This window comes from Sus scrofa, chromosome 2, assembly GCF_000003025.6.
Source record: "Sus scrofa isolate TJ Tabasco breed Duroc chromosome 2, Sscrofa11.1, whole genome shotgun sequence".
Classification (NCBI taxonomy): Eukaryota; Metazoa; Chordata; class Mammalia; order Artiodactyla; family Suidae; genus Sus; species Sus scrofa.
Window position 1 is genome coordinate 147,214,835 of NC_010444.4, and position 23,611 is coordinate 147,238,445.

At 45.3% G+C, this 23,611-nt stretch overlaps 1 protein-coding gene across 1 annotated transcript; it reads right to left on the bottom strand.

Moving 5' to 3' along the window:
* GRXCR2 (glutaredoxin and cysteine rich domain containing 2) lies at positions 227-16,958 on the bottom strand. The gene is made up of 3 exons (XM_003124061.6): positions 16,623-16,958; positions 9,057-9,278; positions 227-1,629 (listed from the first exon to the last, which is right to left on the bottom strand). Exons 1-3 carry the CDS (start codon positions 16,956-16,958, stop codon positions 1,447-1,449), a joined length of 741 nt encoding a protein of 246 aa, XP_003124109.4. The 3' UTR covers positions 227-1,446.

Sequence of the window (23,611 nt, forward strand, 5' to 3'; positions counted from 1 at the left end):
AGACAATGTCTGTGCCCACGGATCCTGCCAAAAATTGGAAGAATACCCCTAAAAGATCTTGAAGTCTTGCGATATCATTCCTTCCTCTGGTATTCTGGAAAAACAGAAGAACCAATAGCTCAGAAAGGATAAACAGAGTCGGGAAAGAGTTAAGGACAGAAGCATAGAAATTTGGTAAGCCACACTTCCATCATTTTGGCTGGAAAAGAACAGGAAAAATTACCATGGTTTCAAAAAATATTTTAATGTTTTTATGGGAAGTATTTATATTGCTTGAAAAGCACTCCACTGCTGAATTATTTGAATAGCTGACTACGCGAGAATAACAAACAAAACTTGAAAAAAATAATTTATGAAAATCAAAACAATTACCATCGAAAAGCGTGTCTCAGTAGATAACAGATCTTGCAAGGTTATTCGCAAGGGGGAAGAGGAGTGGCTGTTAGAGCCACACAAAAAAGTTCTCTGTCAAATTTTACAACCACCTTGACGAGGAATACACCTCCTTAGTATGTGTACGCATAGGCAGTAGAAACATAATTGCTAAAACTCAGGCTTGGGTGGGTTTTCTTTTAGACATTTCTGGTCGATACCTATAAAACATTCAAAGTCTTTTAGGAAGAGATCATGGCTCTGTCTTAGCCTTAAAATAAACATATTTTTTGGTAATAATTTGGGGACTGGAAGAAGTCATATCACACACTCACACATTTAAGCACCAAATTTATCATATTTAGTTTTCACTTGGCTTATAACCTCAGCAGTTTAGAGGCACACAGAAATGTCTTATCTTGTCCTAAGAAGTAGCAGTGCTCGTTGCCTGCATGCACATCACCCAAGCACATCACACAGGAAAGACTCAGGACTTTGAAAAAAGGACCTCCTCGGTTTGCCCATCTTCAGCAAAAAGCACACACATCCTGCTTTGTTTTCAGCGGCCTGCTGGTGCATATTCAGCATTGTGCATTCCTTTCCTCTTCTGCTTAATTAAAAACTCAGTTGACCAATAACGATTGGAAACGCAACAGGAATTCTGTTCATCAGAAGCCTGCCTTTGATATTCCTCTCTCACCGCATACGTTTGCAAAGTAACCTCCAACCAGAAAATGACTTCAGCCTGCCACCTAAATTGTATATTTATTTGTTCACTAGTGCAGGGAGAAAACTGAGCTAAGTCGAGCGAGATACACGCACACAGTCCTGGAAGGATCATCCGAGAACAAAGCAGACTCTAATTCACAAAGGCCTCTGCCACTTAGGCCCACATGGAGATGTTACCAGCCTCACGAAATGTCATCAAGTCACTGAGTTTTGCCAGGGGTGGAAGTGATCGCAGCCACTGTGGCTTTCTTGCTGGGAGAAGGAGGAGGAGGTGGAAGAGGGGCAGTTTATTAGCAATAACTTCAGGGAGGGTGCCGTAAAAGCGGATGCACAAAGCCACAGGCTCTACTGATTGCAAATCTGGCAAGGCTGCAGGCCATTCTCATTGCAGGCAGGGCACCGCAGGGCCCGATAGGACTCCTTAAATCTGTTAGCCAGCATGGAGAACTTGCTGCCGTGGCACAGAGAGCAGGTGGCACTGCCTGACCCTCGGCAGTGAAAACAGTTGTCCTCCGGAAGCTCCCCTTCCTGCAAGAGACAGGCCAGGGTTACGTTAGAGCAGCATCTGAAGTCCACTGTTCACAGCACACACATCAAAAGAGCACGGGGCGGCCACGAAGGCCGGGCAGAACTAGAGAAAAATGCTTCCGACAAATGCCACCGGAGGAACTGGAGGGAGACAAGGAGTAGTGGCAGCATCTTATCAGAGCCTTCCCTGCCACCAGGCTGGGCATTCTGCTGCCTGACCTTTTTCACCGCTCTTGTCACCTAGGAGGTAGCAGGTGTTGTTTTAAGAGCTTTCTCTGGAGTTCCCATTGTGGCTCAGTGGGTTAAGAACTTAGTGTCTGTGAGGGTGTGGGTTTGTTCCCTGGCCTCCCTCAGTGGGTTAAGGATCCGGCGTTGCTACAAGCTACAGCATAGGTCACAGATGCAGCTCGGATCTGGCACTGCCGTGGCTGGAGTGTAGGCCTGCAGCTGCAGCTCCGATTCCACCCCTGGCCTGGGAACCTCCGTATGCCACGGGTGCAGCCCTAAAAAGGAAAAAACAAGAGCTTTCTTGGTATCCATCCATCTCATCCCCACTGCACCCCCTAAACCTCCCCATGTGAGGTGGCAGAAACAGCGCCATCCGTAGGTTACGGATGGGACCACGGACGGTGACATGTGCAGTTCTGTGTGCAGGGGTCACAGAGCTTGAGGAGGAGGAGCCACGCTTGGACCCCAGGGAGTCGGGCACCAGAGCTCACATGCAGCCCCGCATGGCAGCCGTTCCAGAGCAGGCGCTCCAGGAAGACTGCTCGGTGTGATGAGAGCCTGAGTGATGAAAAAGTGGGTGCCACAATGCCTTTGAAGCTTAGCTCTGCCTTCCTGCAGTGTGTGTCTTTCCGCTCTTTGAGAACTTTGACGAGAGGCAGTGCGTGAGAGCTCTGCTCTGGAGTCAGCAGCCTGGAGCACAGACTGGCCTCCGACTGGCACCAGCTGTGCACGTGGACAGTTCCCTTAACGCCCCCTAAACCTCAGCTTTGGTACCTGGGATCTGGGAGGGACATGTGGGAATATTAAGTGAGAGAGTACATGCAAGCACCTTAATATAGGATCTGGCATATTACAGGTGCTCTACTTCAATGGTTAGTTTATGCCTAAGTCTTGTCCATAAATTCTACTCTAGTCCTGACTCCCAGCCTCCCCGGGAAACCAGAATATGCCCCTTGGCTGCTGTCCTGCTCTTCCTCTTTTTTTTTTTTTTTTTTTTTTTTTTTTTTGGCTTTTTAGGGCTGCACCTGTGGCTTATGGAAGTTCCCAGGCTAGGGGCTGAATCGGAGCTGCAGCTGCTGGCCTACACCACAGCCACAGCAGCACTCCAAACCACATCTGCGACCTACACCACAGCTCATGGCAACACTGGATCCTTAACCCACTGAGCAAGGCCAGGGACTGAACCCGAATCCTCCTGGATACTAGATGGAAGCATTTCCACTGCAGCACAACAGGAACTCCTGCTCTTCTTCTAAGTCAATCTTTGTGCTCCTGTGCAGTGACCAGGCGTAGATGTGAACCTTCTAAGAACAAAGGGGGCAACACAGTGATTAACTTTGCTGCTATGTCAATTAGTACAAAAAGATTCATTACTGTTATATTTCACTATGGCCACAGTATTTTCTGTTTAGTCTATTTTTGCTTTGAATTCAACTTTATCTGACAATAAGCTCGCTCTCTCTTTTTTTTTTTTTTTTTTTTTTTTTGGTTTTTTAGGGCCGCACCCACAGCACATGGAGGTTCCCAGGCTAGGGGTTGAATCGGAGCTGCAGCCGCAAGCCTACACCACAGCCACGGCAACACAAGATACAAGCCACGTCTGCAACCTAAACCACGGCTCACAGCAATACTGGAACCTTAACCCACTGACCGAGGCCAGGGATGGAACCTGCATCCTTGTGGATACTACTCAGATTCGTTTCCGCGGAGCCACGATGGGAACTCCCTGACAATAATCTCTTAACCCTGATTTTTTGTTTGTTCACAGGCCTAGCACTTATTTTCCCATCTTTGCATTTTCCACTTTTCAGAGTCAGTATGTTGTTAAATTGTCTCAAATAAAAAACCCATTTGATGTTATTTTTAAAAAAAAAAAAGGAGTGATACCAGATTGATAGATTCAGCACCAAATCCGGTCCATTTCACCTTTTGAATCTCTCTTGAATCCATCCAGTTTTCCCCATCTCACAGCCACAATCCCAAGCTAGACACCTACCAATTCCGGCATGAATTCAGCGTAGCCCTTGCTTTTTGTCTTATGAGCTGTTCTCCCATGGATGCCAGTCCCATCAAGTTACCTAAATTTTGACTGCCACATAGAAAGCACCTAAGGAACCTTGAAATGAACACCCGCCCACCAGAAAACTCCAGATTAAAACCCAGGGTCCTTAGCTGAATCTTGTGTTCAGTTACTTCTCTCATCAGGCTCCCCTCCTTAGGTCTCGCTCCAGCTAGCCTCCAGGGAACTTTCCCCACTTCCAACCCAGCCAGCTCCTACCAGTTCTTAGATGTCAGCTCAGCGGCACTTCCTCCAGGAAGCTTTGCTTCTGGACCAGAAGTCCCACCCCACTTCTACTGCCCCTTGCAGGGCAGGTCTCACACACCCATGAATGCTCCTGCTGTCTAGACAGGAAGTGCTCTGGGCTAGTTCCTTTCCTCGTCACTTCCTGACATCTAGCTGCAGTGCCTGGAACAATATTTGCTGTTCACATACTTGCTGAATGCATAAACAAACAAAATAATAATGTCTAGAGAACACACCCTGTTCTTAGTTTCTAGAAACTATCAAGACAGCTGGAGTCCCTGAGAGGCTCAACAAGTGGATACAGCTTTTCTTTGTGACCTAAGAATAAAAATCATCTCTGAAAAGGGAGGCCTAAGTTCTGAAAATACTCCCATCATGCTACAAAGTGCCTACGGATGTGTTAAATTTTATTTATTCTGGATGTATGGAATAGGAGTGATTATCTAGCTGACAAAATCCCACATGTGGACTTACTAACAATGGCCATTCTGACTGGTGTGAGGTGGTATCTCATGGTAGTTTTGATTTGCATTTCTCTAATAATCAGAGGTGTTGAGTATTTTTTCATGTGCTTGTTGGCCATCTGTATATCTTCCTTGGAGAAATGTCTATTCAGGTCTTTTGCCCATTTTTCAATTGGGTTGTTGGCTTTTTTGCTATTGAGTTGTATAAGTTGCTTGTATATTCTAGAGACTAAGCCCTTCTCAGTTGCATCATTTGAAATTATTTTCTCCCATTCTGTAAGTTGTCTTTTCATTTTCTTTTTGGTTTCCTTTGCTGTGCAAAAGCTTATCAGTTTGATTAGGTTCCATTGGTGTATTTTTGCTTTTATTTCTGTTGCTTTGGGAGACTGACCTGAGAAAACACTTGTAAGGTTGATGTCAGAGAATGTTTTGCCTGTGTTCTCTTCCAGGAGTTTGATGCTGTCTTGTCTTATATTTAAGTCTTTCAGCCATTTTGAGTTTATTTTTGTGCATGGTGTAAGGGTGTGTTCTAGTTTCAAATGCTGGAGGGGGTGTGGAGAGAAGGGAACCCTCCTGTACTGTTGGTGGGAATGCAAGCTGGTACAACCACTATGGAGAATGGTGTGAGGGTACCTTAGAAAACTGTGCATAGAACTATCATATGACCCAGCAATCCCCTCTTGGGCATATATTCAGACAAAACTTTCCTTAAAAAAGACACATGCACACATGTGTTCATTGCAGCTCTATTCACAATAGCAAGACATGGAAACAACCCAAATATCCATCAATACATGATTGGATTAAGATGATGTGGTATATATACACAATGGAATACTACTCAGCCATAAAAATGAACAAAATCATGCCATTTGCAGCAGCAGGGATGGAACTAGAGACTCTCATACTGAGTGAAGTAAGTCAGATAGAGAAAGACAAATACCATATGATATCACTTATATCTGGAACGTAATACACGGCACAGATGAACCTTTCCACAAAAAAGAAAATAATGGACTTAGAGAACAGACTTGTAGTTGCCAAGGGGGAGGGGAGGGAGTGGGATGGATTGGGAGCTTGGGGTTAATAGATGCAAATTATTGCTTTTGGAATGGATTAGCAATGAGATCCTGCTTTGTGGCACTGGGAACTATGTCTAGTCACTTATGATGGAGCATGATAATGTAAGAAAAAGAGTGTATACATGTATATGTGACTGGGTCACCTTGCTATACAGTAGGAAAAAAACTGTATTGGGGAAATAACAATTAAAAAACCCCACATGATGTCCATGCACCCTTTCATTAATATTTTATTGATTGTTGCCATATTCTAACCCATTAACAAGAGGGAAATTTGTTTTCTTCCCTTAAAGTATGCAAAATAAAAATATTTGCCAAAATATTCTTACAGCAAATTGCCACTTTTCTGCCAAATTCGTCATATTTTTTGTTTTGCACTTGATCCCACTGTGACTTAAATAAGTCAAGGTTGCAAAGAAAACACACTAAAATGCAACCATAAGGCTATGCTTGTGATCCAAAAATTCATTTGCATAGAATGCCAGGTCAGATATTGAAAGATTAATGAAAAGACCTGGTGAGACTGCCATAAAGAGCAAGAACAAATCGCCAGTCAAATTTCACCCCATGCCATACCTTGGGTTCTACCCTTTCTCCAACTGTTTGCTCTCAACATGCAAATTAAGTCAACAGGTATTTATTGAGTCTCTACTCTGTACAAGGCAGGCATGATAGAAGCATCTGTTTACCATTCTCAATATTTTATTTATTTGTTTTGTTTTGTTTTTTGTTTGTTTGTTTTAAAGGATTTATTTATTTTACAAAAGAACTGTATCTAAAAATATGGAACGCTTCACGAATTTGCGTGTCATCCTTGCGCAGGGGCCATGCTAATCTTCTCGGTATCGTTCCAATTTTAGTATATGCGCTGCTGAAGCGAGCACCATTCTCAATATTTTAAAAAAATCTCAGAAATACTGAGTAAGAGGTCATAGAACACAGTTGCACAGCATAACCTCGACTTTAGAACCCAAACACTATCATGAAAAGGAGCCTCAGCTTCCATCATGGACTCAAAGATGTGTGTAGCCCTGAAGAGGGTAGCCAGCACCAATCTAGAGGCCCATTCGCAGAGCAGATAAGATCAAGAGGGTGGTGGTCAGATGGCCCTGGGTTTGACTGTGACCCTGGTGACTGCAGCTTCTCTGAGCCTGAGTTTCCCCAGCTGCAGAGCGAGACATGTGATAATACCCAGCTCGCAGAGTCCCTATGGGAGTGAAACGGACTATTGCCTGGAAAGCACTGGGCATAGTGCCTGGCTATCATGAACCCTCAAAAAAATGGCAGCTATTATTATTTTTTTTTTTCAAAGGTAAGATCACATAAAGCATAAAGAAGCCCAGATGACATATGGTCTCAAATCCACTGAACACAAGGCCAGATTCTTCCTCTTCTACTTTTCACCATGGCTCAGTTCAATTATTCCCCTTCTTTTCTTTTAAGAGTTGACACAGAGGTTCAAGCACAGCCTGGCTTTTAGCCTTGCCCTGCTCGTTCATCAAAGTCCTGCCGTTTCCCTGTTCCATGTAACACACCAAAGAGTCACTTGGTCAGAATGGGCCCCTTGATGTTCTCTGACCCTCTGCTTTAGAATCAAAGTCGTCTGGGCATTTGCTGCATGAAGGATGGGGCACACAGACAGCAATTTAAAACAGAGCTTAAAGGACAGGCGAGAGAATATAACCTCTCACGGCAACTTGGTGCCGCACACCTCTGTCTTAGTTTACGGCAATCTAGCTAAAAAACGCAATTCTCTCCAAACTGAATGTAAAAGTAATTGTCGTAGCAGGCCTGCTGCTTTCTCATTCAAGCCCTCAGCATGACCTGCATTTCTGGGCCTCTTTTGAAAAAAAAATACGCTCCTTCAAGTTACAGTCTGGTATGGAAAAGCGTAGAATTAATGAATTTTAAAGTGCGAAAGTAATGCTTTGGGCCACAGTGTTGAGGTGTCTGCCTGGCAGCTAGGCTGGGTTCCAAATGGTGCTGTGTAGACGGCAAGAGAAGCGGAGGCAGAATATTTCTTACCAGCTGGCACCTTGGTCCCAAATTTCAAAAAAGTATTCCTTTTTTTCTGAGACTTTTTTAAATTTTTATTTTACTATTTTATTTTATATTTTGGCCATGCCAGTGGCATGCAGAAGTTCCCAGGCCAGGGATCCAACAGAGCCACAACAGCGACGACACTGAATCTTCAACCACCAGGCCACCAGGGAACTCCCTCCAGTATTCTTTCCACAAACATTAAACTAATATTTACTGAGCACTGGAGTTCCCATTGTGGCTCGGGGGGGGGTTAAGGACCCGATTTTGTCTGTAAGGATCCAGCATTGCCACATGCTACAGCTCAGGTCACAGATGCAGCTCAGATCTGGCGTTGCCATGGCTGTGGCATAGGCCTGCTGCTGCAGTTCTGATTCGACCCCTGGTCTGGGAACTTTCATATGTTGCAGGTGCAGCCATAAAAAGAAAAAAAAAATTAGCATAGACAGAACATTGTAAATGAACTGTAATAAAAATTAAAATATTATATGCTAGGCTCTATTTTTTTGCGGCGGGAGCTGTGAGGCTACTGCTACACCCAACGTAAATATTTACTAGTTTACTAGTGCCTGGTCTAGTGGATTTACAGATGATATAGCCTAGTTTGTTTGTTTTTTTTTCTTTTTACAGCTCCACCCACAGCATATGGAAGATCCTAGGCTAGGGGTCAAATCAGAACTGCAGCTGCCAGCCTACACCACAGCCCCAGCAACAGTGGATCCGAGCCACATCTGCGACCTATACCACAGCTCACAGGAACCCTGGATCCTTAAACCACTGAGCGAGGCCAGGGACTGAACCTACATCCTCGTGGTACTAGTTGGGTTCTTAACCCACTGAGCCACAGTGGGAACTCTGATATTGTCTCGTTTTAACTAATATCCATGAAACCCAAAGACAAAGAGCTTTATTCGATTTCTTCAAGAAAACTGCAGATTGAGGATTTCCACCATGACAGAAGCACAGCAAACCCATGAGAAAAGGACAGGGCTATTTTTTTCCATCTCGAAGACAAGCTGTTCCAAGCCACGATGCAATGTGAAACAATAAATACCAACTCAGGTCTTAAAGGAAACCATTCAAAACAATTCAAAGTATGAGTATTTGAATACGGATTATAACTATGATTGCTAGCGATAAAATATGATAAACCACTAAAATAAACTTAAAATTCCTCAACCTCTTTAACATTTACACACATGAAGAATCATAGCGAAACGTTCTTACTTAAACAGTTCACAATCAAAACACTTTGGAGACCACTGCCATGGGGCCAGCTCTGAGTAGCACAGGGGGCGTCCGACTCACCTGTGGGTACCGGTTATGGGGGAATGTGCCTTTGGCCTCCGGCAAAGGCCCATCGTTCCTGTCTCGACAGATGTCTCCTTTTCTCATCAGAGACTCTTCCTCAGCCTCGTCTTCCTTCCGCATCATTTTCCTCATGAACTCTCGCTTGTCCATGGGAGTTCGAATGATTTTCAGGTTATTCGTGTAGATGATTATCTTTCCAAAATCTATAATAGGCGCGGACTAGAGAAATGAAGAATGAGCACGGTGATTCACCACCAGGGACCAAATACAGGGCTGACGGACCTGTTCACCATCCCAGGAAAAGAGAGAGACCGGCCCCCACCTGAGAACCCATCACACCCAAAGCCACTGTTCCTTCCCTGGCGTCTTTGCGCTCTCGGAAAATCTTTTTTTTTTTTTTTTTTTTTTTTTTTGTCTTTTTGCTATTTCTTTGGGCCGCTCCGCGGCATATGGAGGTTCCCAGGCTAGGGGTCTAATCGGAGCTGTAGCCACCGGCCTACGCCAGAGCCACAGCAACGCGGGATCCGAGCCGCCTCTGCAACCTACACCACAGCTCACGGCAACGCCGGATCGTTAACCCACTGAGCAAGGGCAGGGACCGAACCCGCAACCTCATGGTTCCTAGTCAGATTCGTTAACCATTGTGCCATGACGGGAACTCCTGAAAATCTTAAACACCAGCTTCTTTCTTCCTGTCGATGGTAACCAACCAAAGCTGGACTGACCATAAAGCTAGAAAGTAGGACCCTACAGGATGGGGTCCAGAGTGCCTGCTCCTACTCCCTGCCTTGGGAGCTGGGGAAGGCTGGGCACGTGAGTGCTTGATGAATACAGTGGGATGCTTTTTTTTTAAAAAAAAAAAAAAACCCTTCCAAAATTTTTATGCACAAGTAATAATAGTAGATACAACTTATGGAGTTATTATTGTTATTATTAAGTGGATAGGACTTTTTCTGGCCACACCGACAGCATATGAAAGTTCCCAGGCCAGGGGTAGAACCTGTGCCACAGCAGCCATCCACGCCGCTGCAGACACGACACCAGATCCTTAACCTGCTGCACCACAGGGGACTCCACAGTGGAGAGCATTCATTGTGTGCCAGGCATCCACACTAAGCATTTTACAAGCACTGCCCCACTTTCCTCCCAAACATCCCTGTGAAGCAGATGCTATGATTCATATAATTTTCAGATGAGGAGACTGAATCTCAGTAGGGTTAAGAGCCTTCCAAGGTTACAGAACTACTCAGGGTTCGTGGCTAGGATTCAAACCCAAGTCTGTCTCACTCTAAAGTTCATATTCTTTTTTTTTGCGGGGGGGGGGCATAAACGTGGCATGTGGTAGTTCCCAGGCTGGGGATCAAACCCATACCAAGCAGTGACAACATCAAATCCTTAACCACTAGGCCACCAGGAAACTCCTAAAAGTTCATATTCTTAACACCAATAACGCACTATTCATAAACATCTCCCCCTTCCAAAATAAGATTGTTATATATATTTTGTTTTGGTTTTCATTAGTCATATGATATGCAAATATTTTATATCAACAAATATACCTCTATAGCATCATTATTAATAGCTTATGTTCCCGTGTATGGATTTATCACGTGCCATTTAATCATTTGCTGAGAAGCGATTTGGGCAATACCACAATGTAGTAGAAAAGCATGGGGAATAAACACTCAGATATTACTTAGGAACGCATATCTCTTCCAGAGCTAGAATAGCCTGCGGGGGACAGTGCTGGGTCCCAATTCCACTGTTCACCAGCCGTGACGCAGGAGAGCCACGTGGCCTCTCTGATCCTCAGTCTGCCCATCCAAATGAACTGACATCTAATTTCTAGGCACCACCACAAACTCGTTATTAAAATATACAACTAAAGAGTTCCCGCTGTGGCTCAGCGGTAAGGAACCCAATAGTATCCCTGAGGACATGGGTTCAATTCCTGGCCTTGCTCAGTGGGTTAAGGATCCAGTGATGCCGTGAGATGTGTAGGTCACAGACGCAGCTCGGATCCCGCATTGCTGTGGCTGTGGTGTAGGCAGGCAGCTGTAGCTCCGATTGGACCCCTAGCCTGGGAACCTCCATATGCCACAGGTGCGGCCCTAAAAAGACAAAATATATTTCCACTGAGGTTTTTTTGTTTGTTTGAGCTGTGCCCGTGGGCTTACAAAGTTCCTGAGCCAAGGATTGAATTGGAGCCACAGCAGTGATGATGCAGAATCTTTAACCACTAGGCCACCAGGGAACTCCCAAATATCTTCACACTGGGTAGTACACAGGTGCTGTCCTGAGACTCCCGAGGGCCTTCCTGTTACCCCGGCGTCTCTACAGGGAGCCTCCAACACCCCGAGCCCAGCAATGCAGAAGTCAATGCTTAGGACCCAAGTCTCAGGACCTCGCCCCGAAACCCTGCTGGTTTCTGTGCTAAACCAGCCATGTTCCTGCAGTAAAATATTCTGAGTCTTGTCACTGAGGCTAATATATCACCTGGTGGGGGCGGGAGGAGAATACCCAAGACAGAGTTTGCCAAAGCAGAAGATACTAAGCAGATGTTGGGCACTGTCGCTGCCATTAGCATTAAAAGCGGTTCTTGGGCAGGGCATGTACCACCGAGCTACACAACCACATTCCCCAGCATGAGATACTTTGCCCCACTTTCACAGAACTGGATTAAGCCAAATCTGTTGAGATGCCACAGTTAAGCGGCCTCCTCTGTAAAGCCCTCTTGCATTCAGTCAAAACCTGACTTGAGCAGGACTTCAATCCTTAGGTCCTCTTCCTTGAAAGACCCACGGAGTCTTGGATCATTTTTTACGAAGCCAAAGCTTCCACCTGGCCCTGTTTGCTCTCCCTCTCTTCAAGGGATCAGGTGGCAGGTTCCATTTCCTACTGTTTGATGCCTGCCGGGTTCCTGTTTCACACTCTGGACTATCAGTTTCTGAGCATCAGAAGATAAAGACAGCGGCACTTTTGGAAGGTTCCATTTCCAGTAATAGCCGAAGAGATTCAGTTACGAGGAAGCTTTTTTCACATGTAGGGCTGGCTTTTTCAAGGCAAAATTCTCAGTATACAAAAAAAAAAAAAAATTCTGTCATCCTCTGGTCCAACCTCCTGCCTCTAGGCTGGTCCATATCTCAGACACCCAGGAATGTAAATTTATTTTTAATGCGCTCCACAGATGGAGGGTCCCAAATCACCTTTAAGGTGTGTTTAAGTTTCAGGCACCCTGACAGCCAAGTTCTTCCTTGTGTCTAAGGAAACTCTCTGGGTGTAACTAAAGTTCACGTTATCTGGTTACACACAGCTGCCCACAAGGAACACCCTCTGTTACATTATAGAGGAGAGGATGGATCCAGCAATTTTTTCTTTCCTCCCATAGTGCCCAGAATGGCAACTTAGGTGATTGATCATTAAAAAATATTCTGACATCAAAAGCAATAGGATTGGGGATTGCTCTTCATGGACCGAGAAACCTTTGCACAACTCTGTACTTCAACGCAGTCACGGGGAGTTCCCTTGTGGTTCGGTGGGCTAAGGATCCCGCGTTGTCACTGCAGCAGCTCAGGTCACTTCCGTGGTGCAGGTCCCGTCCCTGGCCAGGGGAACTTTCATATGCCGTGGGCATGGCCCCCCGAAAATATAAAATAAAATAAATGGTATTAGAAACTTGGTGGGCTTTGGAGGTGGGCAGGCTAGACGGAGTTCAAATTTTATTCGAATGTGATTTGACAGCTGTGCGAGAGCTGCAAGTTATTTAACCCCTATCACCTTCTGTGTTTCCAATCTGTAGCTCTCTCTTCTCACAGACTCACTGTGAAGATGAAGGTGCATCCTATGCATGAAGCACACGTTTAATAAATGTTACTTTCTTCCTCTTTCCCTTTCATTTTTTAAACGAACCTTATAAAATTCAGTCTGTTTTAATTCCTTAAAATATCTCAGTGATTAAAACCTATCTCCATCACATAAAATTGTTAAAGTCTCCATGTTTCCTTAATAAGAACTTGGCCATGAGCACAGGTAGCATTGACTGAGCATATACCATGTGCCAAGCACAATGCTAAGTACTTCTTAGGTTTTACATATATAAAAAAAAATCGATATAATTTTTTTGGACGGCACCTGCAACATATGGAAGTTCCCAGGCTAGGGGTCTAATCAGAGCTGCAGCTGCCAGTCACAGCTGCAACCACGCCAAATCCGAGCCACGTCTGTGACCTACACCACAGCTCATGGCAACACCGAATCCTTAACTTACTGAGTGAGGCCAGGGATCGAAGCCACATCCGCGTGGTTACTAGTCGGATTCCTTTCCACTGCGTCACGATGGGAAGTTCCAGGTATTACATATTTTTTAATCACCACAATAGTCTTTGCACGTAGATGCTTTTATTATCAAGGTGAGTGGCTTGCAGAGTAAGTGGGTAGGCAGGACATCAAGCCCAGGTTTAGCTGCCTCTGGACCTTGCCTTTTATTGTTATTATTTTATTGTGGTAAAATACACATAACACAAAATTTACCACTTTAACCTTGTGTGAGGCTCAGTTCAAGGGCATCGGTACATCCACATTGCTGGGCAACCACCTCCTGAACTTTTTCTTATTCCTGAGCTGAAACTCTAGATGCGTTAGCTCTGCTTTCTCTCCTCCCCCACCCCCACTTTCTGTCTCTACAAACTCGACTATGATAATACTTTGTATAAGTGGAATCATTCAGTTATCTTTAAAAAAAAAAAAAAACTGATTTTTTTTTCCATTTTGTGTGTGTGTATGTGTCTTTCTAGGGTCACACCTGCGGCATATGGAGGTTCCCAGGCTAGGGGTCAATCGCAGCTGTGGCCACTGGCCAACACCACAGCCACGCCAGGTCCAAGCTGAGTCTGCGACCTACACCACAGTTCCTGGCAATGCCGGATCCCCAAACCACTGAAGGAGGCCAGGGATCAAACCTGCGTCCTCGTGGATGCCGGTCAGATTTGCTGCCACTGAGCCACGACAGAACTCCCAGTTATCTTTGTGTAACTGGCTTATTTCACTTAGGATAATGTTTTCAAGGTTCACTCACGTTGTAACATGTATCTGAATTTCCTCCCTTTTAAGGCTGAATAATATTCTACTGTATGTATGCGCCCTATTCAGTGTGCCATTCACCTGCTGATGGACACTTGGGCTGTTTTCCACCTGTGGGCAGTTGTGCTGTAATCAACACTGTTGTGCAAATATCCACTCAAGTTCAGAGGCCTTAATGTTCATTGTTGTGCTTAACTGCTGCTCAGTGTTGCTGCAACGCCAGTATTTGCTAAGGATTATTTTATGGTTGGATTCACTATTGAAAAATCATGCCTTCCCAGCTCTCATTTCCTTATTTTCCTGAGCAGCCCACTGGTGGAGGGGCGTGAATCCATCCTGATCACTCTTATCCCCAGAGGTTTGCTCGCAGGGTTTTGTGGCGTTGGTTCAGGCCGTACAGAACAAGGATAACCACATCCAGCAGACATCAAACCCCGAACCTGGTCTCTAGAGTACCGTGTTTAAACCTGTGTGGTGCTGCTATGAAGACTGGGTTATTTGGTTTTACTAAGGCCGTGCCTCATCATGACTCTACAGAAATGCCAAGTGTGACAAGCGACTTATGAACGTCAAGCAGTCCCGTATTACAAACCGCGGCCTTGTATGAGATTTGCGTAAATGATGACTTTGTAAATCCTGAACCTACAGGTGAGGTTTAGTTAAAAAGCGATACTCCGAGGATAAGACGTACACGAGGTCCTAGGACGTCACAAGCACTCAATAAATGGTGACCTACTGTCACCATCATCATCCAGATTAATGGGCTTATTCTCTGAAAAGAAACACTGCATTGGGCCAACCGCATGGGATTCGGAAGACTGAGCTCTTGTTCTGACTCTGCCCCTAGTGACCCTAAGGGTTGGGAGGGTCCTTTATCACGTAGCTGTCAACCTTCCCCATCTCCAAGATGGAAATGCCCAGACGTTGCCTCGTGGTGCAGTGGGTTAAGGATCTGGCATGGCTGCAGCAGTGGCACAAGTTACAGCGAGTTCAATACCTGGCCCAGGGACATCCCTATGCTGCAGGGCACACCCCCTTCACCCTCTACCAAAAAATAAGTCAATTTAAAAAATGGAAACGAGGAGTTCCCGTCGTGGCGCAGTGGTTAACGAATCCGATAGGAACCATGAGGTGCGGTTCGGTCCTGCCCTTGCTCAGTGGTTAATGATCCGACGTTGCCGTGAGCTGTGGTGTAGGTTGCAGACGCGGCTCGGATCCTGCGTGCTGTGCTCTGGCGTAGGCCGGTGCTACAGCTCCGATTCAACCCCTAGCCTGGGAACCTCCATATGCCGCGGAGCGGCCAAGAAATAGCAACAACAACAACAACAACAAAAGACAAAAGACAAAAAAAAAAAAAAAAAATGGAAACAACCACACTCTGCCTTTCTCCTCAAGGTTATGCAAAAATCCCAATGCAAGAGGATGTGGCAGCGCTTGGTGATGCATAAGTCACTCCACTAACAGGAGGGGCGTGTTTACTCCAGCCCCCTTCCACAGCATAAAGAAACCTAGCATTATCTTTGATAAATGTGGACATGCTCATAATTACACTTTTACCAGCGCCAGCAAGGCCAGTACATTTTCTGCTATAGAGGTATAATCTGTTCCCTTAGGAAGCGAACAATAAAAATGATTAGAGAGTAATTACCTGCATCTCACAATTTAAAAATGAAAACATATTTTGGTGGGCTATTGATTAAAACCTAGCACATTATATCACTGCATTGAATCTCTTTTTTAGGGCATTCATGTTCCTGCGGACTGAGACCATACACACCTCTCCTGTTAGTTTGTGGAAACTGGTGGATATTTTCCAGGTTCTTCTAGCTTTAAAGAAAATCATGTACGGGCTTTTGATTATCCATGGTACTGGGGAAGATAACTGAAATTCGCAGATAAAATACAATGTTTCCAACGACCTATCAGCTCAAACATGTCCTCTGGGTGATTTGCTTCTCACCATTTCTCCCCAGGACTCCAGCTACCCCACGTTCATGCTAATGAGCAATGGAAAGGCAAAATAAATAAATCAGCAAATATTTTTTTTTTTAAGCCGGCAGCAGGAGGGAGATAAGAAATAAAGCAAGACACGGATAAACCACAAACTGAATAACTGGCTGGAGTAAAATGAGCACCTTCAAACTCTAAGCTCTTTCAAGAAACAAAACAACCCCTGGCCCCACAATTCTCTAAAACAGCAGCCTGCATCTCTATTTCATATATTTACCGAGATGACCCCAAGGAAGGGCCAATTACAATTTGTTACCCTGGATGGACTTGGAATACTATCTATGCTTACGGCCCTTGCCAATAAGTAGTTAGGAAGAATGCTATTTTTGCCCCAGAAATAATATTCTGATCGCAGCCTTGCATTCGCAGCACCTATAACTCTGGTTGGTCCCCAAGATACAAGTCGGAACCATTGCAGGATTTCTCCAAATGCATTTCAGTCCTGAGAGCTCAGACACCTTGTGTTATACCAACCTTGTGGTCATTCGACTTGTAATCATTGAAGAAAGTCTGGCTGCCCGCCAACGTGTAGGCACTGCCCTCTCTAAACACGCTGATCCTTTGAGCCGTCAGCTTAGGGGAGTACGGCCGGGGTTTAGGGGCGTCCTCAGACCCGTACACGCCATCCACTGGTTCGAGGGACTCCTGGAGAAAACTGTGCGGGTATTCCTCCTTTGGCGACTCTAACTCCTGCCCATCCTCAAAGACCTGCTTCAACACCCGGCCACTGTAGGAGGAAGAGATTTTAAATCGGACCTTCCGGGGCTTGCCGTCACTCTTCTGCTCTAGCTTCTTGTCGGGGTCCTCCATCAGCAGAAACGACACCCAGTGGGTTCCAGGCTGCAGGGTAGCCAGTGCAACTTGGGGCTCTGACGCAAAGGCATTTTTATTTTCTCTCCTCCTGCGTATAATTAATTCAGGTTGACGCCGGGGTAGGCTCAGTTTACAGCAACCGACACCCACCCATTAAATATGGATAGGACCTCAGGCAAAGGCAGGGGATTGCAGGTCTATGGAATGGATGGAGCAGCGGGCAAGATTGGGCCTCCTCAACATCCCAAACCCACCCGTCCCTTCACCCCAACCCTGGCTGTTCTTAACCTGAGCATGAGTAGGTTTATTGAGACTGAACAAGTAACAAGCTCAATAAGGATCCATTCAATAAGGATCAATAAGTCTTGCTATTCTTAACTACGAGGAGCTCGTGATCGTGTGATAGGTGCCAGGGATTTTTATAGGCATTATTTTACTTTGTCTTCACAATAAACCGACCATGAAAGTGTTATGGTCCCTGCTGTACGGAGGGGGACGTGAGGCTCAGAGCAGCGTCTCCATTTGTCTACTTACAGCTAAGTAAGCAGCAGAGCAGGGATTCAAACGCGGTTCCAACACCCAAACTCATGACCGGTCCACCAAGCCCAAAGTTTTCACACAGCGTCTCCTGGAGCCTTAGACAGGAGGGCGTCACGGGTCCTGGATTCCAAGGCTTCTAGCCCCTGTGTTAACCACAGCGCCTGCACTTTAATTTCTGTCATAGTTAAGATTTCACCTGCAAGCCCTAGGCCCCGCTCTCTACTGCAGACAGTACCTTGTAAAGGTTCAACACAGTGAGACAGTCTCGGGGTGAGTGTCAGAAAAGCAAGAGTGACAGGCCTACGATCTAGTGCAGGAAGCAGACCGAACACACAGGAAATATCAGCCTCCTGCTTCGAGAGCCAACTGTCCCCTGCCGACGGCCAGAAGAGCTATTCTGGGAAGAGAGGAGTCCCCCAGGAGGCCAGGATGGAAGAAGAAGGCTGGGGAAGGAAGAGCCCTGGGGTTGAATCTAAAAGGAGGAGTTGGATTGGAGGCGCCGAAGTGGTGGGGTTAAGACTCTCTGTCTCTGCCAACAACTTCGCCTTCGACGTGGTTGCCCAGACTGGCTCCCCTCGTACTCCTGCAGCTACTCCCAGGAATTCTACCACCACTGCCTTCTTCCACCCACCTCTGCCTCCCCGGCCCTAGCTCAGGCCTCATCCCTTTGGCCTGCAGAGCTGTAGCAGGCTCCTGGCGACCTCCCCGCTCGCCCACTAGTCCCTTCTCCGCACAAATGCCAGAGCCATGCTTCCAAAGAACAAATCTGTGGATGTCAGTCTCCTGCATAAAAACTCCGAACTCTTCATGCAGCAGGCCAGGTTTCTCGAACTCTGACCCTGCCTTCCCTTCCAGACTGGTTCCCTGTCACCCGTCCAAGTGCCCCCTGGAATCTGTGTGCCAGGCATACCGACAGGCTCACCTATTTCTCAAAACCATGGGTTTCTGTCTCCTATCCAGTATGTATCCTGTTTCCTGGCTGAGATGCCAAACTTTCACTCAGCTTTCAGGTCACACCTCACATGTCACAGCTCCTGGAAGGCCTCGCCGCCTGCCTCAGGAGAGGGCCATGGGACGGGGACCGGCCACCATTCACTGCATCTTGCTTTCTCTTACCATGCCCATGTCCCCTCCAGGGAACTCTGAACACCTTAGAGTCGTGAGCTGTCTTGATCATCTTTCTATCCCTCGGATTTATCGAGGTGTCTGGTGTGTAATAAAGCTCAGTTAATAATTGTTGAAGGAATGACTTCCAGGTGAGAGAAATCAAATAAACTTTTGGAACAGGAGTTGAGTTTATTTTGTGGAGGACAGTCAAGAGAACGTTGTCAAGAAAAACATCTGCATGTCTACTAAGGAGGGTTTTCCACAGGTCTCTGTGTAATCAGTGCAAGGAATAGGTTACACACACACACACACACACACACACACACACACACGGGGTGGGGTGGGGAGAACATTTTAAAATAAGAAAAGAAAACAGATATTCCTTTCTCATATCAGAAGCCACATCCCTGTAGTTCCCTAGGAGGCAGAGCTGGCCATGCTGTGCCATGAATGGACGGCAGGAGGCTGGAACATGGGGCCCTCAGCCCTCAGGACAGCCAGGTGGGCCCCAGACTCCAGGTGGTGACACCTGAATACATCAGCCTCCCTCATTGCCTCCAGTTCAAAGAAGAGATACCATTATTTCCTATGTTTGCCACATGCCATGGAAAAGACCAGGAAGCCCTAACCAGGAGAAGGTTTTCTTCTGTTCATCCACGTGAATGACCGATAGCCTATCTTCATGGAAGGACCAGTGAGCAGACTTCCCCTGCACCTGTTAAGCAGGCATTTTCCTCTGCCCACAGAAAAAAACGCCGCTAACAAAGGGAGCCTTTCAAAAGGCTTCCACCAGAGTGTATACATCGATGCATTTTGTACATCTTTAAAATTTGTACTTTTGCCATCTTGAAAATTTGTTAAGCTTAAATTAAGTTAGAATTACAGGAGCAATTGAATTGGATCCTGACTAGGGAAAAAAAATCCTTCAGTTATATGAGGCAATCAAGAGCTGGCAATGGAGTTCCCGTCTGGCTCAGTGGATTAAGGATCCAACATTGTCACTGCTGTGGCCCAGGTCATTGCTGTGCTGTGGGTTCGATCCCCAGACTGGGAACTTCCACGTGCGGCGGCCAGGACCAAAAAAAGTGGCAATGAGGTTTCCAAGTTACATTTGTTTTGTACTATTTCTGCATGTTCACAAACAGACTTGCATGAGCCAGAGCAAAATCATGGAAGTTTTGAAACCATCATGCTTACTGGGTAATTTTTAGACATTAGTATTTTCAGAATAGTCATAACTTACACACTTCCAGAAGGAGGATACACGGATGACGCAAAAGCAATTTTGACACCCAAAGCCTTAAAAATGCTCACACACTTGAATCTTCCTAAAAGAGAAAATGACTGCATAAATCAGAAGAAATAATGTTAAAACATGAACATGAGTTGCCCCTGGGTGCAAAACTCTGAATGGCTGTTTTTTCCTTCCCAGTTTCATTATATTTTACTTGACTGTGATAAACTTATCTTACTCTGATAATCAGGGGGAAAAGAAATGGGAAAAAAAATCATTACTTTCAACCCAATAATTTCTCTGAAGGAGATAATTTTTTCTTTTTTAATTTTAAGGGCTTATTTGAGCAAAATTGATTTGAATCAGTCAGCACCAATCCAGAAGGACCAAGGGAGAGACTTTCACAGGGAAAAGGCAGAAACAAAATAGAGAAATCATTGACTTTAATGCTAACTGGCTGTTTGTGATTGGTTGTCCTTAGCATTTTGATTTTGTAACTGTGGGGCATTTCCAGACTCTGATTTGCTTACATAGGTTACCACGGCATTAAAGCCACATCAGTTTAATGGCCTCCTTGTTTTGTTGGCTTAATAAATCCTCCCTTTGTGCCCTCTTCTCATACATGAGAGACCAACCAAACATTTGGTATTAAAGCCACACTCAGTCCCCACCCAAGGTAAGTTGTTTTGCCTCATTGTGAAACCCGTAGATAGTGACGTCAGATCCACAGAAGAACTGCTTTTGTGGTTTATTCCATCATTCATCTTGTTTCTGTTTCTCCAAGTGCAGCAAGACCATTTGATGTACTGCTGATGGCTGCAAACATGCATTTAAGGCTTTTGATAGAAAACAGCACACCCTGGAGTTCCCGTCGTGGCGCAGTGATTAACGAATTTGACTAGGAACCATGAGGTTGCGGGATCCCTGGCCTTGCTCAGCGGGTTAAGGATCCGGCATTGCCGTGAGCTGTGGTGTAGGTTGCAGACGCGGCTCGGATCCCGCGTTGCTGTGGCTGTGGTGTAGACCGGCGGCTACAGCTCTGATTCGACCCCTAGCCTGGGAACCTCCATATGCCGCAGGTGCAGCCCTAGAAGAGACCAAAAAAAAAAAAAAAAAAAGACAGGGGAAAAAAAAAAAAACAAAAAACAGCACACCCCGGAGACTACAATGATAACTATTAGGAGGAAAATACCAAGAGACAGAAGTGTGCTCCGTAGCCAGGGACCCCATGAACCAAACCAGTTGGTGTCAAATAAATCAAAGAATGTACCTGAAAAGGCACCACCCCATTTTAGCCAAGTGGCTTATTTGCTAATTTCTTGCATTTGCTACAATACCAGAGGTGTTGGCCCAGGTACAAGAAGAGGTATTTGCTATTGGCACAGTTTCCTTGTTCAGCCAACACAAGAAATCCAAAGCCATTCTACTACCTAAAGCCGCCCTGACGAGAAAGTCTAGGGACTTCTGCTGTGCAGCTATGGCCTTATTGGCAGATTCCAGGAGAGGCGTCAGGGTGGAGGAACATGGCCTTCTCGGGCATTAACAGAGAGACAAAGCAAGCAGTGAAAAAGAAAAAGGAACAAAGTTTTCGCAGTGGAGGTGAGTCCTGATCCATCGTCTCGGAAGAGCTATCCGCTTGAACATGACCTCTGCTTCTGGGAAGGAACTTCCCTAGAAGTTGCAGTAGTAGATCTCCAGGCGGGGTACGGTCCTAAGAGCCTGGAGGAGCCCTTCTGAACTGTGAGACGTAGACCCAGGGTTCAAATCCCTGAAGTCTGGCTGCCATCTGGGTAATGAGGAGCACGCGGTATGGTCCCTTCTAAGGAAGTTCAAAGCAGTCTCTGCTTTTAGTGATTCCAGATCAGAAGGATGGAAGAAAACAGGAAACAATACTTTGGAGAGTTGTAGCCAGATGTTTGAGGAAACTAGAGTTCAGGATCCAATTGGTTTCAGGTATATAACAAACATCAAAGACAATGAACAAGACTAGGTCTGATATCCACAAGGCTGCATTGTAATTTTCAATGACACACACTTACTTCCTCTAAAATCACCCTCATTTCAGACATATGGATGGCCAACGGGTACCTGAAAAAATGCTCAACATCACTAATTATTAGAGAAATGCAAATCAAAACTACAACGAGGTGCCATTTCACACGGGTCAGAATGGCCATCAACAGTAAGTCCACAAATAACAAATGCTGGAGGGGGTGTGGAGAAAAGGGAACCCTCCGACACTGCTGGTGGGAATATAAATGGGTACAACCACTATGGAAAACAGCATGGAGGTTCCTCAGAAAACTAAATATAGAATGACCATATGATCCAGCAATCCCACTCCTGGGCATATATCCGGGCAAAACTATTTTCATTCAGAAAGATACCTGCATCCCTATGTTCACTGCAGCACTATTCACAATAGCCAAGACCTGAAAACAACCTATATATCCATCCACAGATGAATGGATTAAGAAGATATGGTACATATATACAATGGATTATTACTCAGCCATAAAAAGAACAAAATAATGCCACTTGCAGCAACATGGATACAACTCAAGATTCTCATAGTAAGTGAAGTCAGTCAGAAAGAGAAAAACAAATACCATATGCTGTCACTTACATCTGGAATCTAATATATGGCACAAATGAACCTATCTAAAGAAAAGAAACAAACTCATGGACTTGGAGAACAGACGTGTGGTTGCCCAGAAGGAGGGGGTTAGAGTGGGGTGACCTGGGAGTTTGGGGTTAGCAGACATATACTGTTGCACTTGGAATGGATAAGCAATGAGCTCCTGCCATGTAGCACAGGGCACTATACCCAAATGCTCATGATGGAACATGATGGAATATAACGTGAGAAAAAGAATGTACATGTGTGTATAACTGGGGCATTTTGCTGTATGGCAGAAATTGACAGAACACTGTAAATCAAGTATAATAAAAAAAATTTTAAATAAAATAACCCTCATTTCTAGCAAAAATAATCATAAAACACATTTGTTTGCAAGTCTAGTCTCACGAGACTTGGCCTGATTATTTACATAAAGGCAGAAAGAACAGTGATTGACAATACAGGCTTTCTTTAAATCTCCTTTGCTAGAACTTTTCATAAAGAATCTTTGATTGGACTTTTCAAAGCCTCTCCGGGCTAAGAAACCAAGCCAAGAACTCAACACTAGACTTAGCCTGGAACACCTACAGAAGTAGGTCAGTTCTCTCCTTTTGAGGAAAGAACTGTCTGGTCAGATCTGATTTTATGTGTAGTCTGAAATATGGCATTCTAGCCAAAGCTTTGGTTTCCAATTGTGCCCTATTATAAGGCGAACAGATTCTTACTGAAGTTACGCAAATAATGATCACCATGAAATTAAGAATACTCAACACATTTCTGAGGGATTGAAAGAAGAAGTCTGTTTATAAAGGTATACTTTAAAAATTATTCTAGGAGTTCCCGTCGTGGCGCAGTGGTTAACGGATCTGACTAGGAACCATGAGGTTGCAGGTTCGATCCCTGGCCTTGCTCAGTGGGTTAAGGATCTGGCGTTGCAGTGAACTGTGGTGTAGGTCGCAGACACAGCTCAGATCCCGAGTTGCTGTGGCTCTGGCATAGGCCAGGGGCTACAGCTCCGATTAGACCCCTAGCCTGGGAACCTCCATATGCCACGGGGGCAGCCCTAGAAAAGGCAAAAAGACAAAAAAAAAAAAAAATGATTCTAAGTCATAGGTAGCTTAAGGGAGGAGAGCAAAAGTATTCCTTAAA